Below are 19,015 nucleotides of genomic sequence, written 5' to 3'. Positions count from 1 at the left end.
CACACTGACACTCACAGGCTCACAAGTTTCAATAGCTGCCAAACTTGTGATGCCTTTGGTTCATCAGTCTACACAAAAGAGATAGCACAATGTAGAGTTTAGCTAAGCTCCCTTCTTAAGAGTATTTTGCAGAGCCAACTATTCCACCAGACCATTGGTTTGACTTTAGCTTTATGGTGGCCTATCAACAACACAATTGTATATAAATTTGTCCTTTGCATGGCCCCCATTAATCGTCATATCTTTAAGGTACCTTACCAGGCCTGCATGGACATTCTCCCTCTAGTCTTCATTAGGGTATAATCACTTTGCTCTGGTTCCATATACCATTGCATAATTTCAAGCTGAAGCAAGGTACAATCTTTATTACATACTTAGACTGGTCCAGTTTGGCACAATGTAAGCATGCATATCTCAAAGTTAAATGATGCTGGGGAATCTGACAGTCACAGGAGTTTTTCGGTCCTGATCAAGTCTTGTGTGGCTTCCCCTCAAGGTGAATGGAGGTGGTGCTAAGGGAATGACCCTCTGTGGTCAATGTGCAGGGGGGAAGCTACTCACAGAACTTAGAAAATTGAGTCTTTCACTGTGGTAGTCATTTACTACAATGATTGCCAGCTTCCCCAATGGTCCCCCAGGTGTTATATATGCATACTTACATTGGTCCAAGCTGGACCAATGTAAGCATCCAATAAAAATCTTTCAATGTAGTTTGGCTTTCAAGTGAATGTATCACTGCATCTGTGGGACTCAGCTAGGCTGATCTCATCCCATCTGCCCTTGTCTGGTGTTCTTGCCACCCCCCAATTTCCCCCTGCCTACAATAACCCAACAGCTCTCCGATGCCCCGTTGGTGTCATGCAAAAGGGACCAAATATATTTACAAGCTTCTGGATAGTTTAAAATCCTTTGACTATTCAAAGGGAGAACTTGCAAATACCTGCTACAAATCGATACACTCAATTACGGAACCGTGTGCATTCCCTGCTTACATTCTAATTGGATTCCCCCAAGCACTTCAACTCCTTTCGGCACCTGTTCTCAAAAGGAGTAGTCTCAGATCTTTATGGTTCACTTACGGATGCCCACGGTTCTCGTAAGCTCTCTTATGTTTCTAAGTGAGAAAACAACATATGCAAAACTCTAGACCAGGCCACCTGAAACCAGATCTGGCTGAAATCTTGCAAATGCCCCGGAATATTTTCACCTCAGGAAATGCTTTCAAGTTACTCTCTCATTGGTACATGACCTCGGTACGGGTGGCAAAGTTTTTTCCCTCTGTCTTTTCCTTTTGTTTTCGGAGTTGTAGGGAGCCTGTCATCCTCCTCCATGTCTGGTGGTCCTGCCCGAAAGTTATAAGAATTTTGACCCAGGTCTATGCTCGGATTCGATCAGTCCTGTCCATAACCTTAACACGCAACCCTTGGAAAGGCTTGCTGCACAAGTCCATCCCACCCTTGACCAAAGCTCAAAAGAAGCTGGTGGAGTTTGTCTTCTTGGCAGATCGGCAGACCATAGCTAAGACCTGGCACCAGCCATTTCTTCAATTTTGCGAAGGTTAAAACAGCACCTCATAGAAACAATGTTACAAGAAAAGCTCACGTCCATCCATAAAGACGCCCACTCCAAGCGCCTAAAGATTTGGGACCCTTGGATAAAATTTTACGTTCATATAGGTATAAATTGTTCCCTGCCTGACTATTAATTATTATGACTATTAATGCAACCTGATCTAGGGAGAGAAAAATTGAACCGTAACGGATACTTTTTCTTCCCTTCTTTTCTCCCCACACAAGCTCTTTTTTTTTCCCTCCTCCTCCTGTCCCTTATGTTCCCCCTTTTCCCTCACTTCGGCTGCCTTATGTGGTGTTTTTTTGCTGCTCTCCTCCTCCTTTCCTCTTATCTAGTGTGTGGCGCCCTTGTTCTGGTAGTTGGAGCTCTATCCCTTCCTTTTCTTCTTCTTTCATTTTCTCTCTCAGGGTCTACAGCTACATAGGCAACACTTTTCCTACTGCATTATGTGCCTTCACGTTATTGTATTTGCGTAATTTCTGACCTTACCTCGGTTGGAAAACACTGTGTTTAGTTTTATGACCATTTGGGCTAGTTATGAGGTTTTTGTGTTAAAAGCTATAATCCCGTTATCCATGCTTTACTTTTTTTATTGTACCCGTTTTATACCATTTGTTATTTTACATTGCAACACTCAAAAATCTTTGAAAAGTAAAGTGTATGTAATGTAAAGCTTTAGTTTTGGATACAATAGAGAAGGGTTAGATACTATCAGGTTGTTTTTGTTGTCCAAATCCCACCTAAAGAGATTCAACCCTTTACTTGTCCTGGTGCCCACTGTAACTAACAGAAAACGTGGAAATCCAGAATGTTAGTGGTCAGGAGAGGAAAGAGGTGAGGGGAAATCTTCAAATTCAGACAAAATGATCCACTGACAACTGTCTACTGAAGAAATTCCCACAACTTTGGTAAGATTTTATTTAATTTTCTTTTGTGTCTCTTATATAGGATGTGAAAAAAATTCCCCCAGCAGGACACAGACAGAAAAAAAACAAAATATCCTGACTGAGTTATTAAACTTTCCCTATTAAATCAAACATAAAAAGTTTTGAATTGTATGTATACTTTAAGACTTTCCCAAGCATTGTCTGATATTGTAGTGACCATCAAATCTAGACAAGCCCTGTCCTTTTTGTCAAACATAAATTAAAAAAAAAAAAAAAACGAAAATAAAAACAAAAAAAACAAAAAACAAAAAAAAAAACAAAAAAAAAAAAAAAAACACAGCAATACTTTCTGGTTGCTTACCAGTCATCATCAGACAGAAGTTTAAACACCTCGATGATAGTCAGGTCTGGTCTGGGCAGTTCTTTGGGCACACTAGCATCTATAACATCAGAGCTACGACTGATAGAAGATCTGTCTCTATATGGACTGCGTTGTGCTGTGAATAATAACATAAGTTGCCTGCTGATTTGATACAGTAGAAAAGCATTACCAGCCACGCAAGAAAATCATCTGCCAAGTACAATCCATTTTGTATCCGATTCGCTTAGAATAAGAGGAAAATCCCCAAATATAAACATGAATTAGCTTAAAGTAAAGTCACATAAATCTACATCATTGTTGGATGAACACATATAAAATCACACTTTCTACATTGATTAGAAGATCTAAAGTATTATTATGGATGTAATGAGATGTTCTGGCAATCTATACCTGAGGATTTCTTCACACTCGAACTTCTTTTTAAAGATGGTGGACTGATAGCTAAGTTTTCTAGACCGTCTGATTGGGATGTCCAAGCTGGAGCAATGACAAAACCAGAGAAGGGTTTAGAAGATGCAGTTTGGAACATGCCCTCCACAACCATTGAATACACGTCAGCCCATCTCTGGTATAACTTCACCCTAGTGTCAGCAGGAAACACCAATGTGCAGTGTGTCAGGAATGGACTTGCCAATAGTGGTGGGACTCACCTGCCTTGTGGGCTGCAATACCAGGGCTGGCCAGCGGGTGCTCTCAACAACCAGAGGCTCACTTCGGCAATTAGCCATCACCTGGGGCTGATTGCAGGTGTATTTAAGGGATGGACAGACCTGCAGTCTGTGCCTTGGTGTGTGTTTTTCCATGGGCCCCTGTACCTTGTAACCTGCATTCCTGTTTCTGCCTGACTTGTTGCCGACCCTGCCTGATCCTGACCTCTGCCGACTTCTCCTGTTTTATCCCTGGCTTGTGACCCTGACCATTCTCTCCACCTGCTCCTCCTGTACCTACCTGCCCGATAGGCAGGCCGGGTCGATAACTGACTACGTTGTGCTCTATGTGTGTATGTACCTGTGTATCTATACCAGTTTAGGTTTGGGTTTGTTTCACCTTGTTGTATGTATTTGTGTTAGCTTGGGGTTTGGTGCACTGCGTTTATGTTTGTATTGTTAGTCTTAATAAATTGTCTTGTTTATACCACATCTGGAGCCTGTGTTTCCCTGTGTCAGTACACACATCTCTGGTCACACCCGCATCCCTGACAGTAAGATTTAGCTGTCACTCTCAGACCCAGTAGGGAACTGTAACCAAATGCTGCGCACGTTTGCAGATGATTCAGTAAGAGATGAAACCCAGAGAGAAAAAGACATGTAAACACCGGCCCCATTGGCAATTGATCAGGCTGCCGTCACATAACAAGCGCCGAGCAGTTATTATAATATTATTATTATACAGGTTTTATATAGTGCCAACAGTTTGCTCAGTGCTTTACAGTATAAAGGGAGATAATACAGCAACAATACAGTTCAATACAAGAGGGATAGGAGGGCCCTGCTCCTTTGAGCTTACAATCTAGGAGGGAGGGGTTAGTGGTACAAAAGGTAGTAACTGTGGGGGATGGATTGGTAGGAAGAGTAGAAGATTCCATTATTAGCTGAGGGCAGGATAGGCTTCCCTGAAGAGATAGGTTTTCATAGATCACCTAAAAGTAAGCAGAGTAGGCGATAGTCTGATAAATTGGGGTAGAGAGTTCCATAGGATTGGGGAAGCTCTGGAGAAGTCCTGGAGACGAGCATGGGAGGAGGAGACAAGGGAGCTAGAGAGCAGGAGGTCTTGCAAGGAGTGGAGAGTACGGTTTGGGTGATACTTGGAGACAAGATTGCTGACGTAATTTGGGGCAGAGTTATAAATGGCTTTATATGTTAGTGTTTTGAATTTTATCTGTTGGGCAATGGGAAGCCAGTGGAGGGATTGGCAGAGAGGGGTGGAGGACACTGAGTGGAAGCCAGTGGAGGGATTGGCAGAGAGGGGTGGCTGATACAGAACGGTTAGAAAGGTGGATGAGTCTGGCAGCAGCATTCATGATAGACTGAAGAGGGGATAGCCTGCGATGAGGTTGGCCAATGAGGAGGGAGTTACAATAGTCAAGGCAAGATATAACAAGGGAGTGAATAAGTTGCTTAGTGGTTTCCGAGGTTAGGAACGTGCATATCTTGGAGATGTTGTGGAGGTGAAGTCTACAAGATTTGGACAGCGATTGGATTTGGGGCTGAAAGGACAGATGGGAGTCTAGGGTTACACCTAGTACCCTGGCATGAGGGGAGGGACTGATGATTGTGTTATTGATCTTGATGGAAAAGTCAGGGGAGGGGGCACGGGCTGGAGGGAATACTAAGAGCTCAGTTTTGGAAAGATTGAGTTTGAGGAAGTGGAGTGACATCCATGCCGATATGTTGCCTAGTAGGTTAGTAATGCGAGAGGAGACTGAAGGGGTGAGGTGAGGGGTAGAAAGATAGATTTGTGTGTCATCAGCATAGAGATGGTACTTAAAGCCATGGGAGTTTATCAAGTGACTAAGGGAGGAGGTGTAGATGGAGAAGAGTATGGCGGACGGAACCTTGAGGGACCCCTACAGAAAGAGGAGTGAAGAGGAGGAGCCGGAGTTATAAGTAACGCTGAAGGAGCGCTGTGATAGGTAGGAGGAGAACCAGGAGAAAGCAGAGTCTTGGAGGCCAAGAGAGTGGAGTTTTTTGAGGAGGAGGGGATGGTCAACTGTATCAAAAGCCGCAGAGAGGTCGAGTAGTAAGAGTATGGAGTAGTAGCCATTGGTTTTAGCAGTTATTAGATCATTAGTGAGTTTTAATAGGGCAGTTTCAGTGGAGTGTAGTGAGTGAAAGCCAGACTGTAAAGGGTCAAGAAGGTTGTTGTCAGTGAGGTGGGAGCTCAGGTGATTGCAGACTAGGCGTTCTAACAGTTTAGAGGTAAATGGGAGCAGGGAGATGGGTCTTAAGTTGTTCAGGTTGGTGGGGTCCAGGGAGGGCTTTTTAGGTATGGGAGTGATGTGCGCATGCTTTAGAGGGGAGGGGAAGGCACCGTTAGAGAGGGAGAGATTGAAGATGTGAGTGAAGGAACATAGGATGGAAGAAGAGGGTGACCATAGTAGTTGCGAGGGGACAGGATCCAAGGGGGCAGGTAGTGAGACGGGCTTCTGAGAAAACCTTAGTGACCTCTTCGGTAGTAGCAAGGTCAAAAGAGGAAAGTGTTGAGGGAGGTTTAGAATAAGGTACGCTAAGTGGGATGGATGCCTGTGCAGTGGAGATGCCCCTACGAACTGCATCCATCTTGCTTTTGAAATGATTTGCAATCTCGTGAGCAGTGAGTGAGGTGCTGAGTGGAGGTGAAGGTGGAGAAAGTAGAGAGTTAAAAGTAGAGAAGAGACAATGAGGAATGGATGACAAGCTATTGCTGAGAGTGACAAAGTAGGCTTGTTTGGCAGCATGGAGGGAGGAATTGTATGTTAAGAAAGCAGATTTATATTGGGTGAATGCTTGTTGAGATTTGGTTTTACGCCACAATCGCTCCAGCGCACAACTATGTTGTTTAAGATTTCTGGTGTCGTCAGTCTGCCAAGGTTGTAACGGTCGGGGGCTGATGCTTCGTGTTGTTACAGTTGTTACAGTTCCTCACCCCTTAATAAAAATGTTTATTGCACTGGGTTGAGCTTCCTTTCTTTTGTGTTTTAGGTACAGAATGTTTGGAAGCCCTTGTTGGACAGCTCAAGGGATAGCTGCATACACCGACACATCTTTTTTCTTCCTTTTTGGAGTCAATGTTGTACACTGGCTATACCTTAATGCGCATGAGGGATATGTTGGATTTTTTGTTAGAAAATCTGACCACTCCAGGAAGAGTCAAATCCCTAACATAGCCCCCTTCCTCTTTGTATGTCATAGCCCTATCCACTTCTGGAAGTGTCTAATTAACGTCTGTGCTGGCCCAGCTTATTCACCTGTCACCTCCCTGCAAAACCCTTTATGTAGCTGCCAAAGAAGAAGCAAAGGGGTATACTATAGTATCGCTTGAGCGACAGCTCTGAGTCTACTGGGGCTGCTGATCATTTCCAAGATGGTGGCGCTCAGTAGTAGTTTCAGGGCTTTTGGATGACTACACGAGGAAGGCTTTTTATGGGTACGTAACAAACATAAAATATGTATGTTAAAAAACACATCAAATCTAATAGGAGAAATTGCTGCTGAAATAAATGGTCAGGTGACAGGGTCTCCTTAAACGTCTTGTGCCTCTATCATCGCACTAAAGCCGGCCATAGATGGATCGAATCTTTGCCAATCCCCGCTGAACCGGCTGAGATTCGATACATCTATGGGTATGCTGATTGTACCCAAGTCAAATCATCCATTGACTTGGTTACAACCAGCCTGCCGTGTTATTAGCATGAGCTTACTGCCCATGGCTATACCTATCATTGTATCCTCCTGGCAGGGAAGGCTCCCTTGCGCACTCCCCCCACAGAACACTATCACTCGGGAGGCATTTCCTCATCAGCACTGACTGTGTTGGAGGAATCGAGTGATCAGTATAGGGCGCATTTCCCTTGGGGTACAAGAGAATAAAGCCTATGTTTAGAGAATTTCCTGGTCGTGCTCCAGTTAATTCAGGCATTTTTACTAGTATAGTCACTTTCCGGTACATTCCAAAGTCATGAGTTTTTGGGTTTTTTGGTCTGGGTCTGGAAATGATTACCTTAATAGGTATTTTTCATGAATAATAATGGAGTATTGTTTCTTTAATTATTAACTTAGCTGACTTACTTATGAAGGTTTTCTATTTGCCTTTATTTCATGTCACCTGACATTTTAGTTGCAAAGTGTGTGACCTCGCACTGCACATCGAGAGGAGAGACAGATTGAGGTCAGGCAGTTTAGAGACAACAAAAGCCAGATTTTGGGTTATCTATGATTGACTCATCAATGGCAGTTTCTTTTTTTTTTCTATCCTAGCAGGTTTCCTTTAATGTGGCTCCAAGCAGTAGCTCATGGAAGTCTTTCAAAAGCATTGGACTGGAGGGCCTTGGACCCACCAATAGAAAAGCAGTTTTATTTACTTGATCCACTACTCCCTTGGCATGCAGCGTTCTCCTCTACTCTAATATGCTCCTACAGAGGACTGTCCCTCGGTGTGAGGCTAAGGCTCTGCATTGCACTTGATGACATCAGAAGACCTGTGACTGCTGCAGCATAAGGAAGAAGAGGCTGAGTAGAATGGTCTTACAGTATGGAGCAGTGTTTCCCAACCTTTCAGTCAAGGCACCCTTTAATATCCCACTCCTTTCCAAGGCACCCCATTCTAAAATGTAAAGACCTAAATTAAAAGTTTTACATAACGCTGCAACATAGACATATGTAGGGCACTCATTATTGGAGGCGATTTATTCTAACAAAGCTAATACACCTTTATACTGGTGCCTAGTATGCCACCATTCCTCTTCTCCCTCACTCAGCTAAATGATCCCAAAGTTGATGGAGAGGGGCAAACAAAGATGGAGGTGCCCGACAGTCTCTTTATCAACTAATTATATAATTGGCCAATAGCTGGCTCTCACAGTAGCCAAGGTTGTAATGCTGCACTTGCTGGCTTGTTGACAAATATGGGGCAATTTTTAGGCATTTTTCGAAGGCACCCCTGAAGAACCCAGGTGGCGTCGTGGTTGAAAAAGACCAGTATGGAGGGAGCCTGCAGAAGTGGAGGCTTGAGCAAATGCAAGGGCTTTTTGTGGCCTTAGACCTAAAAACAATCATCTAACCCTTGCAGTGCAGGGCCAGCCCCACTACAAGGAAGCATTTTTCCATTCCCTGCAGTTCAGCTTTAGGTAGAGGGCGCTCTTAGCAGTCTCATTTTCACTGTGTTTTTTTTTTTATGACTGGTATGTGATGGGACACATTGAACTGGACTTTCAATACCTCTCTCTCTAAAAGCCTGGTGCACTGCTCATTTCAACGAGCAATGGAAATACTCACAATCTCTACGTGCTGGACTTGGGTCAGTCTGGGAAAGCCTCTCTCTTCTCTCCGAATCCTTATGCTCTACCACTTCCTTCAAACTATTCTCACGTTTCTGCCTCATCTTGTCCCGGGCTGATTTGGACATTGTGACTTTAACCTGCATAAAAGAAGCAATGTTTGCAGGAGCACAAACCACAAATTCAATCCGCAGAACAATCTGCAAACATGTGGTGCAGTGCACCGATTATCTTACATCACTTTCCACAGGTGGGTTGTTCTGCTGCACTGCTCTACCATAGACACGGATAGGAGGTTCAAAGCTGTGCTTTGATGAACTCAAGTCCTCCGAGGTGGGGAAGGAAGCCTGACTCCGTGCATAACAGGCAGTAGGAGGAGTTTCAAACACACCTTCAAAAAAATAAAACATCTTTAGTATGTTGTTAGCTGATGGCACAGGGTACAAACACATCAAAAATTACAAGCTCCATGACAATAGATGGTATCTGAAATTTCAAGAGTGTGCAACTGATCTACAATTTCCATTAGATCTACTAACAACTATGTAGTGTAAAGGCCCACCCAAGGGATCACCTGTTTGAATCCCAGATAGAAACACTATCTGCACAGGGTAGGTTACAGCATAAACTAAAGCGAACCCTTACCAACTTCCCCACTTGTAAAGAGGTGTTTGAATGTAAGTGTAGACATCCATATTTCATTGTCTTCTGGAGAACCATTGAACTTTCAAAACCCAGAGGAGCAGGGGCGGACTGACCATTTGGAAACTCGGGTACTGCCCGAGGGCCCGGGGTCAGTAGGGGGCCCTATGAGATGGTACCTTTTTCATAGGCTTTTTTGAGTTTGGGCAAGGACACAGGGGCCCCCTGATCCCCTATTGCCCGGGGGCCCCATGAGTTGTCAGTCCGCCCCTGCAGAGGAGCATAAAATGTAACCATGCAAACTATGCAAGGCATCATCAAATGGGAGGACGATTAGCCACAACCCAAGGAACCTCTAGCAACTTCTTGAAAAACCCTAGGGTTCCATGGAACCTTGGCTGAAAATGGCTGCTATATGTATTATATAAATATACACACACACACACACACACACACACACACACACACATACCTTTTCCAATCACAGCAACTGAGTCATCAGACAAGAGACCTGTTACATCATTGTCAATCTGCTGAAAGCTTGTAACCGACCCAGTAATTCCTATATGTGTGAAAGAGAAAACAGAGAAAATCAACAAGAACATTAATAGAAGTGCTTAAAACACATACATTTTTATAGCCCAACTAGCAAGAGACCCATTTACAAATGGAGAGTTTTGCCACCTACATCATGATCCTTCCCATTCTTAAAAAAAGCAACAATGCTGTGCTTTATAAGTGCATGCTTTTTTAAAAAAAAAAAAAGAAAGAAAGCAGCAGTATGGTTAAGGTGTGGGCCATGCCACTGTTTTTTTTTTGTTTTTTTTTTTTTAATATGAGCCTCTAGGTGTCATATTTGACTTGCTGTCTACAGAGGAGACACTTGAGAAGGAACCCCATAGAAGTCTAAGGAACTCTAATGGGCAAGTGCAGACATTGGAAAGTAGACGCTGGCTGCAGGAGGTCAACACTGCAAAGGGCTTGGAGTTTAGGGAGATGGGGGCACAAAGTCCAAATCAAGACTGGTTCTGCCTTCATTGTCATCATTCAATTTTTTCTTGTGCAGCTTTGTTTTTAACACTAATGATAAGCAAGATTTAAGCAGTCAAGGTAAGCAGCTGTGGAATTGGCCATACTAGGACAGGTTTTTTTTCATTCATATTCTTCCATCCAAGACACACAGCATGGATGGATGAATTTTCTGCTGGGTCTACTGTATTCTGATGCAGCCAGTATTTGGCCAAAAAATGTTCTGTCTCGCCCAGATAGAGAATTTCAGCAAGTTCCTGATGTGCATATTGTATGGCCAAATTAAAGTGGTTCTAAAGTCTCAAGGTTTTTTACCTTCATTCTATGTATGAAGGTAAAAAAGCCTTCTGTGTGTAGCAGCCCCGCTTAATACTTACCTGAGCCCAATCCGGATCAAGCAATGTCCACGAGCATCACGGTTCTCCGGGGACTCTCACTCCTGATTGGCTGAGGCCATTGTCTCCCGCTGTCAATCACAGCCAGTGAGCCAACCAGGAGAGGAAAGGGTGGAGCCAAGCCACAGCTCTGTGTGAATGAGCATGCAGAGCTGCGGCTCAGGTTCCCCATAGCAAGTTGTTTGCTATGGGGGCACCCAACAGGAGAGAGGAGCAAGGGGCGCTGGTGCATGACCTGAGAAGAGGAGGATCTGGGATGCTCTGTGCAAAACCACTGCACACAGCAAGTATAGACATGTTTGGTTTTTTTAGGAAAAAAAAAAAAAATACTTTAGTATTACTTAGGCATACCATGAAAAGTAGCCTGCTATTTGGGACTTTGCTTTCAAAAAGTTAACAAAAAAAAAAGTCACCTTTTTACTACACTCTACATATATTCATACCTGGCACTAGCCCACATACAAGCATGTTTATGGGTCTATGGATAAATGTGATTACTGAATGCACCCATAGAGAAATAATGTGCAGTTGTTAAATTGATTTATTCTTTGTATTTCAAGAATTCTTGGCAGCCTTTGACCCTGAGAAAAAAAATGATCGACTTGTATTGTAGTACAACTCAAACAAATGAAACCAGCCATATGATGGGAAGTCATGGAATGAATATTCATGTATAGCTCTTATCTTTGAGCAGCCATGCATAGTGCTTGACAAACCTCTTATAGCTAAACTACTCAATAATTCAGCAGTTGATTAGGACAGGAATATTGTAAGTCTTCTTCCTGCACAGACTTTTAGTAAGGTACACTTAGAGATGTAACATTTTTGAAAATACAGAAGCCACGGGAAAAAAAAATTGCTGTTTTTTCCAGAAAAAATAAATGGAAATCTCTCAGAAAAAAAAAAAAAAATCAGTGTGGAGTCATTAGAAATTGAGAGTTGTTTGGTTAATTGAAAATGTGAAAAAACGCAGTGTATATATATATATATATATATATATATATATATATATATATATATATATAAGTATTATGCTTGAAATAAACAAACATACAGCTTATTCATTAAATAAACTTCCATTTTAAAATCTTTTTTTTTTTGTAATTACAAATGGAATAACAAGGACTGTACACTATATGTTAGGAACACTTCAACTATACATTAGAACAGGTCATCACCCCCCTTTCCCTCAAAGGAAAAAAAAAAAATACAACCATCAACATACAAAAAAAAAAAAAAAAAAATCAGATTTGCTCGTTAGCACCAATAGCAGAAAGTGTCTCTGGACTGAGAACTCTGGAGGAAAAATGGACTTGCACTTTCATTATAGTCATCATTTCATTCTACAAATAATTTTTTAATGTCTTTAGGATGCCTCTGGCATGCCAGAATGTGTTTTGTCATCCTTGGAAAGTAGTTGGAATAGAATATTTCTTCTCACATTTGCAAATTTCAGCTTTTCTCTGAGCAGAAATTGCACTGTGGAAATGTTTCCAAACTCTCACCATTTCACTGAGAGGAGGAAAGGAAAAAACTATTTCCTGAGCAGACTATAGGGAAACATTCAGGACTTTACATAAAGTCTTGGAAAGCTTTCATTAAGGTCTCCATGTTATATAGTTTGAATACCATGTCACAGATTTATTATTTATCATTGTAAAAATATATTTCACACTCCTTTCATTTTTAAATTTTTCCAGAAAAAACTGCTTTGGAAAAAAAAAATAGAAAAACAAATAGTTTTTTCACAATTTTTCAGGTTTTTTTCCATCTCTAGGTACACTTAAGATTACAGTGGGAGTAACAGTAGAATTCGATTTCGTCACTTGCCTTTAATGGGCCTTGGTGGCTTTGGCGGATGTCTTGTAAGCATGGGAGTAACCTCCTTAGAACTCTCTTCTTCAGCATCTGCAGGCCCATTCCTGTAATACATCCGCTGACCAATCACTCTTACTGACTTTTCATTGGCAAGGTTTCCTGGGAATTTAAGACAGAAAAGAAATGTTATGGTAGCCATATGTGATAACATACCAGCAGCCAAAAGTTTACCGGACTCATTCAAGAAAAGATGGATGGTTATTGCCAGATCTGCCAAACAATTGAGCATTATCTGAGAAATAAAGAAGTACACCTTTAAAAATAATAAATACACGTTTTTTGCAGGCAAAGAAATTTATTCTGGATGCATTGGTTGTCAGACATTTCTAATTTTGGTTAATGGTCACCATCATTTGGGTTTATGGTCACCATTTGGGTTTATGGTCACCATCATAGAGTGCCTTTAAACAGTATTCATACCCCGTGAGAAATTTTCCACATTTTTGTCATGTTACAGCCAAAAACGTAAATGTATTTTATTGGGATTTTATGTGATAGACCAACACAAAGTGGCACATAATTCTAAAGTGGAAGAAAAAGGATAAATGGTTTTCAAATTTTTCTTACAAATAAATATCTAAAAAAAGTATGGCGTGGGGCCTTTTCCTTTCTGACTTCGGTTTCTAAAAATGGTTCATAAAAAATTACATTTAACACAAATCACCCCGACAGGCTATACAAACAGCAATATCAGCAAATTTGTATTACACTGTGGAAGGGTTTGGATCTCAGATGGGATATTATGTCTCTTTTTTCCCAACTGGCACGTTTTTGCTTACTTCCTGTATGGGTGATGTGGGTCAGATAAGACATGAAATGAGAGGAATGCTCCCAAATAGGGACACCAATGACATTTAAAGCTGCACTCTGGGGGGGGGGGGGGGGGGGGAATCAAAATTAAATGCTTATTTTTATTGTAGAGTACCATTAAAAAGCAGTTTTACTTCCCATACCATCCTTTCTCCTGCAGGCTTCCTGCTCTCCTTGAGACATGTCCCTCAAAACCATTTCTCTTGATCATTGCAACATCATCACATACATACAGGACCAGCAGTCCTACATTGTAAGTGAAGACACAAAATCCCCCACAGCCCAGATGTCGGAGGGAGGAAGGACATGTTGCCTGCTAGGAGAGTAAGACAGGCCATAGATTATGCAATTTTCTTTCCTTCCACAATGGGTGGAAAGGAGAAAATGGCTCAATTCCTCCATCAACACTGACTGATCCCTGTTCTGCCGATGGGGGCCTGTCCTGCCAGTAGAACACAAGGATTAGTGTTGCCAGCTACAGCTGGTGGCACTAATCGAAAACCCCAACAGGCTGGTTGTACACAAGATGATCGGCAGATTGACTTGTGTACAACCCGAGTGCCCATACATGGACCGAAATTTCAATCAATGCATGGCCGACTTACGGAATACAGCAAGTAAAACTTTTTAATGGTATCCTAGACAAAAACAAGCATTTAACCCTTGCAGCTCAGTGGGAGATCCACTGCAAAGGGCAGTTTTAAAATTTCCCCAGAATTCAGATTTAAAAAAATTACAGAATTTTGAATTTAAAAAAGGTTTTTTTCTGGAATAACGCTTTAATAAATAACAGATCAAAATTACAAAAATGAACCGAGGATTAATCAGGAATCTGACAGAACTGGTTTTCTGTTGGAGCACCTGGCCCAAACCTTTTCTATCTCATACACAACGGAAAAATAAACACGGCAACACTTCTGACTAATGAATGCCAAGTAATCCTGGGCTTTCTTCTCTGTGTCAGGGAGAAAAATACGACTCTTTAGGAAGCAATGTGTTACTGACCTTTACAACTATTCAGGGTAGAATTATGAAATAAATGAAAAACACCTAAATGTAAAAATTGCTACTGGCAACCAGATTCCAGCTGTCAGATTCCAGGGCATTAGATTAAACCTGCTTGCTTTTTATAGAGTAAAAAAAAATGCAGTTTAAGGGCCAACGGCCCAGCTGGGAAGCTAATGCACCAACTGGCCCTGCAGTTCCACACCACTGAATGTCGAGCAAAAAGTGTTTTAATTAGACATAATGGAAACCCCTCTGGCAATAAAAAAACATATACATACACATACATACATATGCACACACATACACATGCTGCTAAGCAGAAATGCGTACCCCTTTTGAAAAGTAAGATTTTAATTATTATCTTAATGAACACATGAACAATTTCCAAAATTTTGACAAAACTGAGTTTTATAGTTTAGCTCATTACATAAAAGGAAGTTTAATAATTTAAAGTTAGATAAACTTGGATTACAAAATCTTCAGTTTTACTCAAATTAGTTGATGAACACCCCACAACAAAAACTACTCCATCTAGTATTTTGTATGACCTCCATGATTTGTAAAGACAGCACCAAGTCTTCTAGGCATGAAATGAACAAGTTGGCGAAATATTGCAACATCTATCTTTTTCCATTCTTCAAGAACGACCTCTTGCAGAGCCTGGATGGAAAGTGATGCTGAACTTGTCTCTTCAGAATTCCCCATAGGTATTTGATTAAGTTAAGATTAGGAGATATACTTGGCCACTAAATCCCTTTCACCCTGTTCTTCTTCAGAAATACAACATTGGCCTTAGATGTGTGTTTTGGATTATTGTCATGTTGGAAAAGTGCACAACGACCAAGGGCACACAGTGATGTTAGCATCTTCACTTTTCATAAAGAGCAGTACATCTGTGAATTCATGATACCATCAATTAAATGCAGCTCCCCAACACCAGCAGCACTCATGCAGCCCCACAGAAGGCCACTGCCACCAATATGTTTCACTGTAGGCACCATGCATTTTTCTTTGTACTCCTCCCCATACAGTCTTGAAGCCATCAGTTCCAAACACATTTATCTTGGTCTCATCACTCCAGAGTACAGAGTCCCAGTAGTCTTCTACTTTTTCAGCATGGGCCCAGGCAAATTCTAGGTGGGCTTTAGAAGAATTTTCCTTCGTGGACGACATCCATGCATGCCATTCCTCTGCAGTGTACGCCGTATTGTGTCATGGGAAAAAAATCACCCCACTTTAGCTTTCTACTTCTTTAGCTAACTGCAGCGAACTTGCATGGCAATTTTCCTTAACCCTTCTCATCAGAAGACACTCCTGTTGAGGTATTAACTTTTGTGGATGGCCTGGACGTCTCTGTGAGATGGTTGCAGTTCCATCTTTGCTAAAATTTTTATCACTTTTGCTACAGTACTCTGACTAATAAGTAAAGCTTTGCTGATCTTCTTGTAGCCTTCACCTTTCTTCTGTAAAGAAATTATATTCTTTCTCAGGCCTTGTGACATTTCTCTTCCATGTGGTGCCATTGCTGACAGCATGAAATGGGAGGGGTTTTCTTTGTTAAGCAACGCCCTTTTATATCAACTGTCTGCTGGACACCTGTTTAATAAATAATTAGACTCATCTGTAGTTGAATTCTTGTCAATTAGGATTTTGTTGTCTAAAATTTAGCTTTGCTTTTAAGACTTTCATTGGGGTGTATTCATTTTTGTAACATGGTTTTAAATGAATATGTTAGGAAAAATACTTTTTTGTGTGTGCAAATGAACAAATCTTTGCAATTAATGGCCCACATTTGTGGGAGTATTTTGTAGAATAGTGTCCCATAGAAAATGTTGATTCTGAAAGGAAAGTAAAAGTTTTCTAACAAATCTTTTGAGGTGTACTCATTTAGGCTGCGCACTGTATATACGCACACACAGTATATTCATATAAACAAATATACATACATTGAGATAGAACACACACACACACCAGATAACTCCGCAGAAAAGAAGAGTCAACTCCAACACATCTACTTGAAAAGGGAGTCACTGCTCTAGTGACTCATTGGGTTCTGTAAACCACAGGCTTCTTTCACCATGGCTGAAAAATAATGGCGCTAATGGTGTGAAAAGACTAGAGCTCCACCTACTGTCTGGATAAGAGACTGTAATTATTATTGTCAGGACTAAAATGCAATATTTATCAAATTAAATATTGCATATTCTTATTCAAAGAAAATATATACAGAACTGCCACAGAATTTTCTTTGAGTGGGACTGAATTCATGAAGTGAGCACTTGCTATAATATAAGAAAAATTTTGAAATGCTAATTGTGCCCAAGGAGTAACCTAAAAAATGGCCTTTTACCTGTATATTTAAATTTACAGCACAGCTGCCTGTGATCGCTAGTCTCAGGAGATTTACAGTGAAATTTGGCGATGCCACTATTGTGCTGCACACTTGTATACTTGCTGAAAACTCTGACATGAGGAAGCAAAGCCTTGCTTCTACCTATCTGGCCGCCTTCACACAGACACAATATGAACCAAGCCATGGCAAGTCAGTAATTGTTCATTACTGGATGGATCAGCAGCAGGGAGACTACCGACAATACTGATAACTAGTTCTTTGCCTTCTGCCTGCCTTTTTGTGGGCATAGCTTCCAGAGTTGGGTTCCTCTTTGGGTTACTTTGGAGTAAATTAGTAGTTATTGGCAATTTATTAAGAATAAAATATTAATATGCAACATGCTAAATTGTGAGCATACCTTGCTGTAGGCTGTCTGCCTTTTTCCCAGTATCCTTACTCCGAGAAGCTGAGGGAACTCTCGGCCGTACTTTTGGCTTTGGAACAGTAATAACTTCAGATCTGTAATTGAAAAGAACATTATGTACAATAAAGCGGTATATAATTACTAAGTGTAGCAAAGGATTACCTAATGCATCTCAAAGCCTTTCAATTCAGCAGTCACTTTGACAGTGCAGGTCAAAACAAGTAAAAGGCTTCGGATTAGTCGCCAATAGTAACAGAGACTTATTTTTACTCCATTTATAGTCATGACTCAGGATCAGGTCACACTACTGCAATGGGATTTTGACCTGATTTTCAGTGCAATTATGTAGTGTGACCTTGGTTTCATTTTGGATTGGTTTGCATATTCTATGGGGCCACACGGCACTATATATTGTACCAAAGTAGTACAGGAACCTTTTTCAAAATCGCACCGCACTGATGTGAACAGGCATCACTAACAAGAATGTGATTTCCCTTGTCATGTGATTCTGAAATTGTGCTAGTATGAACCAGGCCTCAAAAAGCTCTCTGTTTATTTAAACGCTTTACAAAAAATAAAAATTAAAAAAATATTCCTGCGTTAGCTAGAAAGTCCAAGTGAGATTTTCTAGATCGCGTTTGGATCCATAACGGGGAAAATCCACAATTTTACGACAAAAGTATTCAACTGAGCAGTAAATGAGGATACATTTTTCTACGAGGACACTTGTTCTTGTGACATCTGTCTAAAGATGGCCATACACCAATAGATTTATGTTTGAAATTTTTAATTTTTAGAATGAAAATTTGATATTCTAATGGTTAGTTGGATCAAATCGATAGTCGTTTTCAACTGTGAAAAGAAAATTTGAAAGAGCAGAAAGGATTTTTTTTTCTACAATAAAAACACAATTTTAAATGTGTAGTTTTCATTTGGGGAAAAAAATTACATACTGAAACCTGTTTAATGCATTTGGGCTTTCATTCAATGAGCAAGTCTGGATGAAATTTTAAGAGCGACAAAATTAGTTGATTCAGTAACGGCAAGAAACCGTGTCCTGACACAGATTTTTTTTTATAATTTCTATACAAATGCTTAAAATATAATCTGTGCATGGCCAGTTTTAGAGAAGTTTTCCTCTCAAATTGGAAAGATTTTCTATCATTTCCTGCTTGATCTACAAGACTGGAAGTGAATGGAAATCTACCCAACAGGAAAGACAAAGAAACCTAGCAAAACAAACTTGAGGTAGGTTTCAACCTCAAACTGAGGTGGGCATGAACTTTAACATTTTAACTTCATAGCCAAAACCGCAAACAAAAAAGTTTAGGCTTTAGACGTACTTTAAGAAAACTACTGCTGCATTAGTGAAGCTGGTTGGTCAAACAGTTATCTTTCTGTCATGTGACCTAGTTTCAGCATGTTGGATCACAAGACTTACAGCAGTACATCACTGTGGGCACCCAGGTAAGTAGGGTTATCATTTGCTTCAACTGAAGGCTCTGCTGATACAAGTACGTGTGCTAATATAAGTACCTGTGCTGATACAAGTGAAGACAAAAATTTCTACTGCACATCAAGGTGAAAAATGTACAGAGACACAGATAATCTAAAGAGCTTTCCACTGTGCTGGATCATTTAGCCCTGGTTCATACCGCTGCGATTTCAGGTGCGATTTGGGA

General features: G+C 41.0%; 1 protein-coding gene across 1 annotated transcript in view; it reads right to left on the bottom strand.

Annotated features, from left to right (window-relative positions):
• The window catches only part of TOGARAM1 (TOG array regulator of axonemal microtubules 1), a 91,902-nt gene that overhangs the window by 37,880 nt on the left and 35,007 nt on the right, over window positions 1-19,015 (bottom strand). The window contains exons 6-12 of the mRNA XM_089657228.1: window positions 17,328-17,428; window positions 12,712-12,858; window positions 9,930-10,019; window positions 9,052-9,206; window positions 8,814-8,955; window positions 3,232-3,318; window positions 2,821-2,956 (exon numbers count right to left, since the gene is read on the bottom strand). Of these exons, the coding sequence (XP_089513354.1) occupies window positions 2,821-2,956; window positions 3,232-3,318; window positions 8,814-8,955; window positions 9,052-9,206; window positions 9,930-10,019; window positions 12,712-12,858; window positions 17,328-17,428 (858 nt within the window). The remainder of the gene's footprint in view (window positions 1-2,820; window positions 2,957-3,231; window positions 3,319-8,813; window positions 8,956-9,051; window positions 9,207-9,929; window positions 10,020-12,711; window positions 12,859-17,327; window positions 17,429-19,015) is intronic.

The sequence above is a fragment of the Staurois parvus genome, unplaced genomic scaffold (assembly GCF_062004578.1).
Source record: "Staurois parvus isolate SC_StPar_1 unplaced genomic scaffold, SC_StPar_1.0 ptg000978l, whole genome shotgun sequence".
Taxonomy (NCBI): Eukaryota; Metazoa; Chordata; class Amphibia; order Anura; family Ranidae; genus Staurois; species Staurois parvus.
The sequence above is the reverse complement of the archived record's forward strand: the minus strand, read 5'-3'. Positions and strand labels throughout refer to the sequence as shown.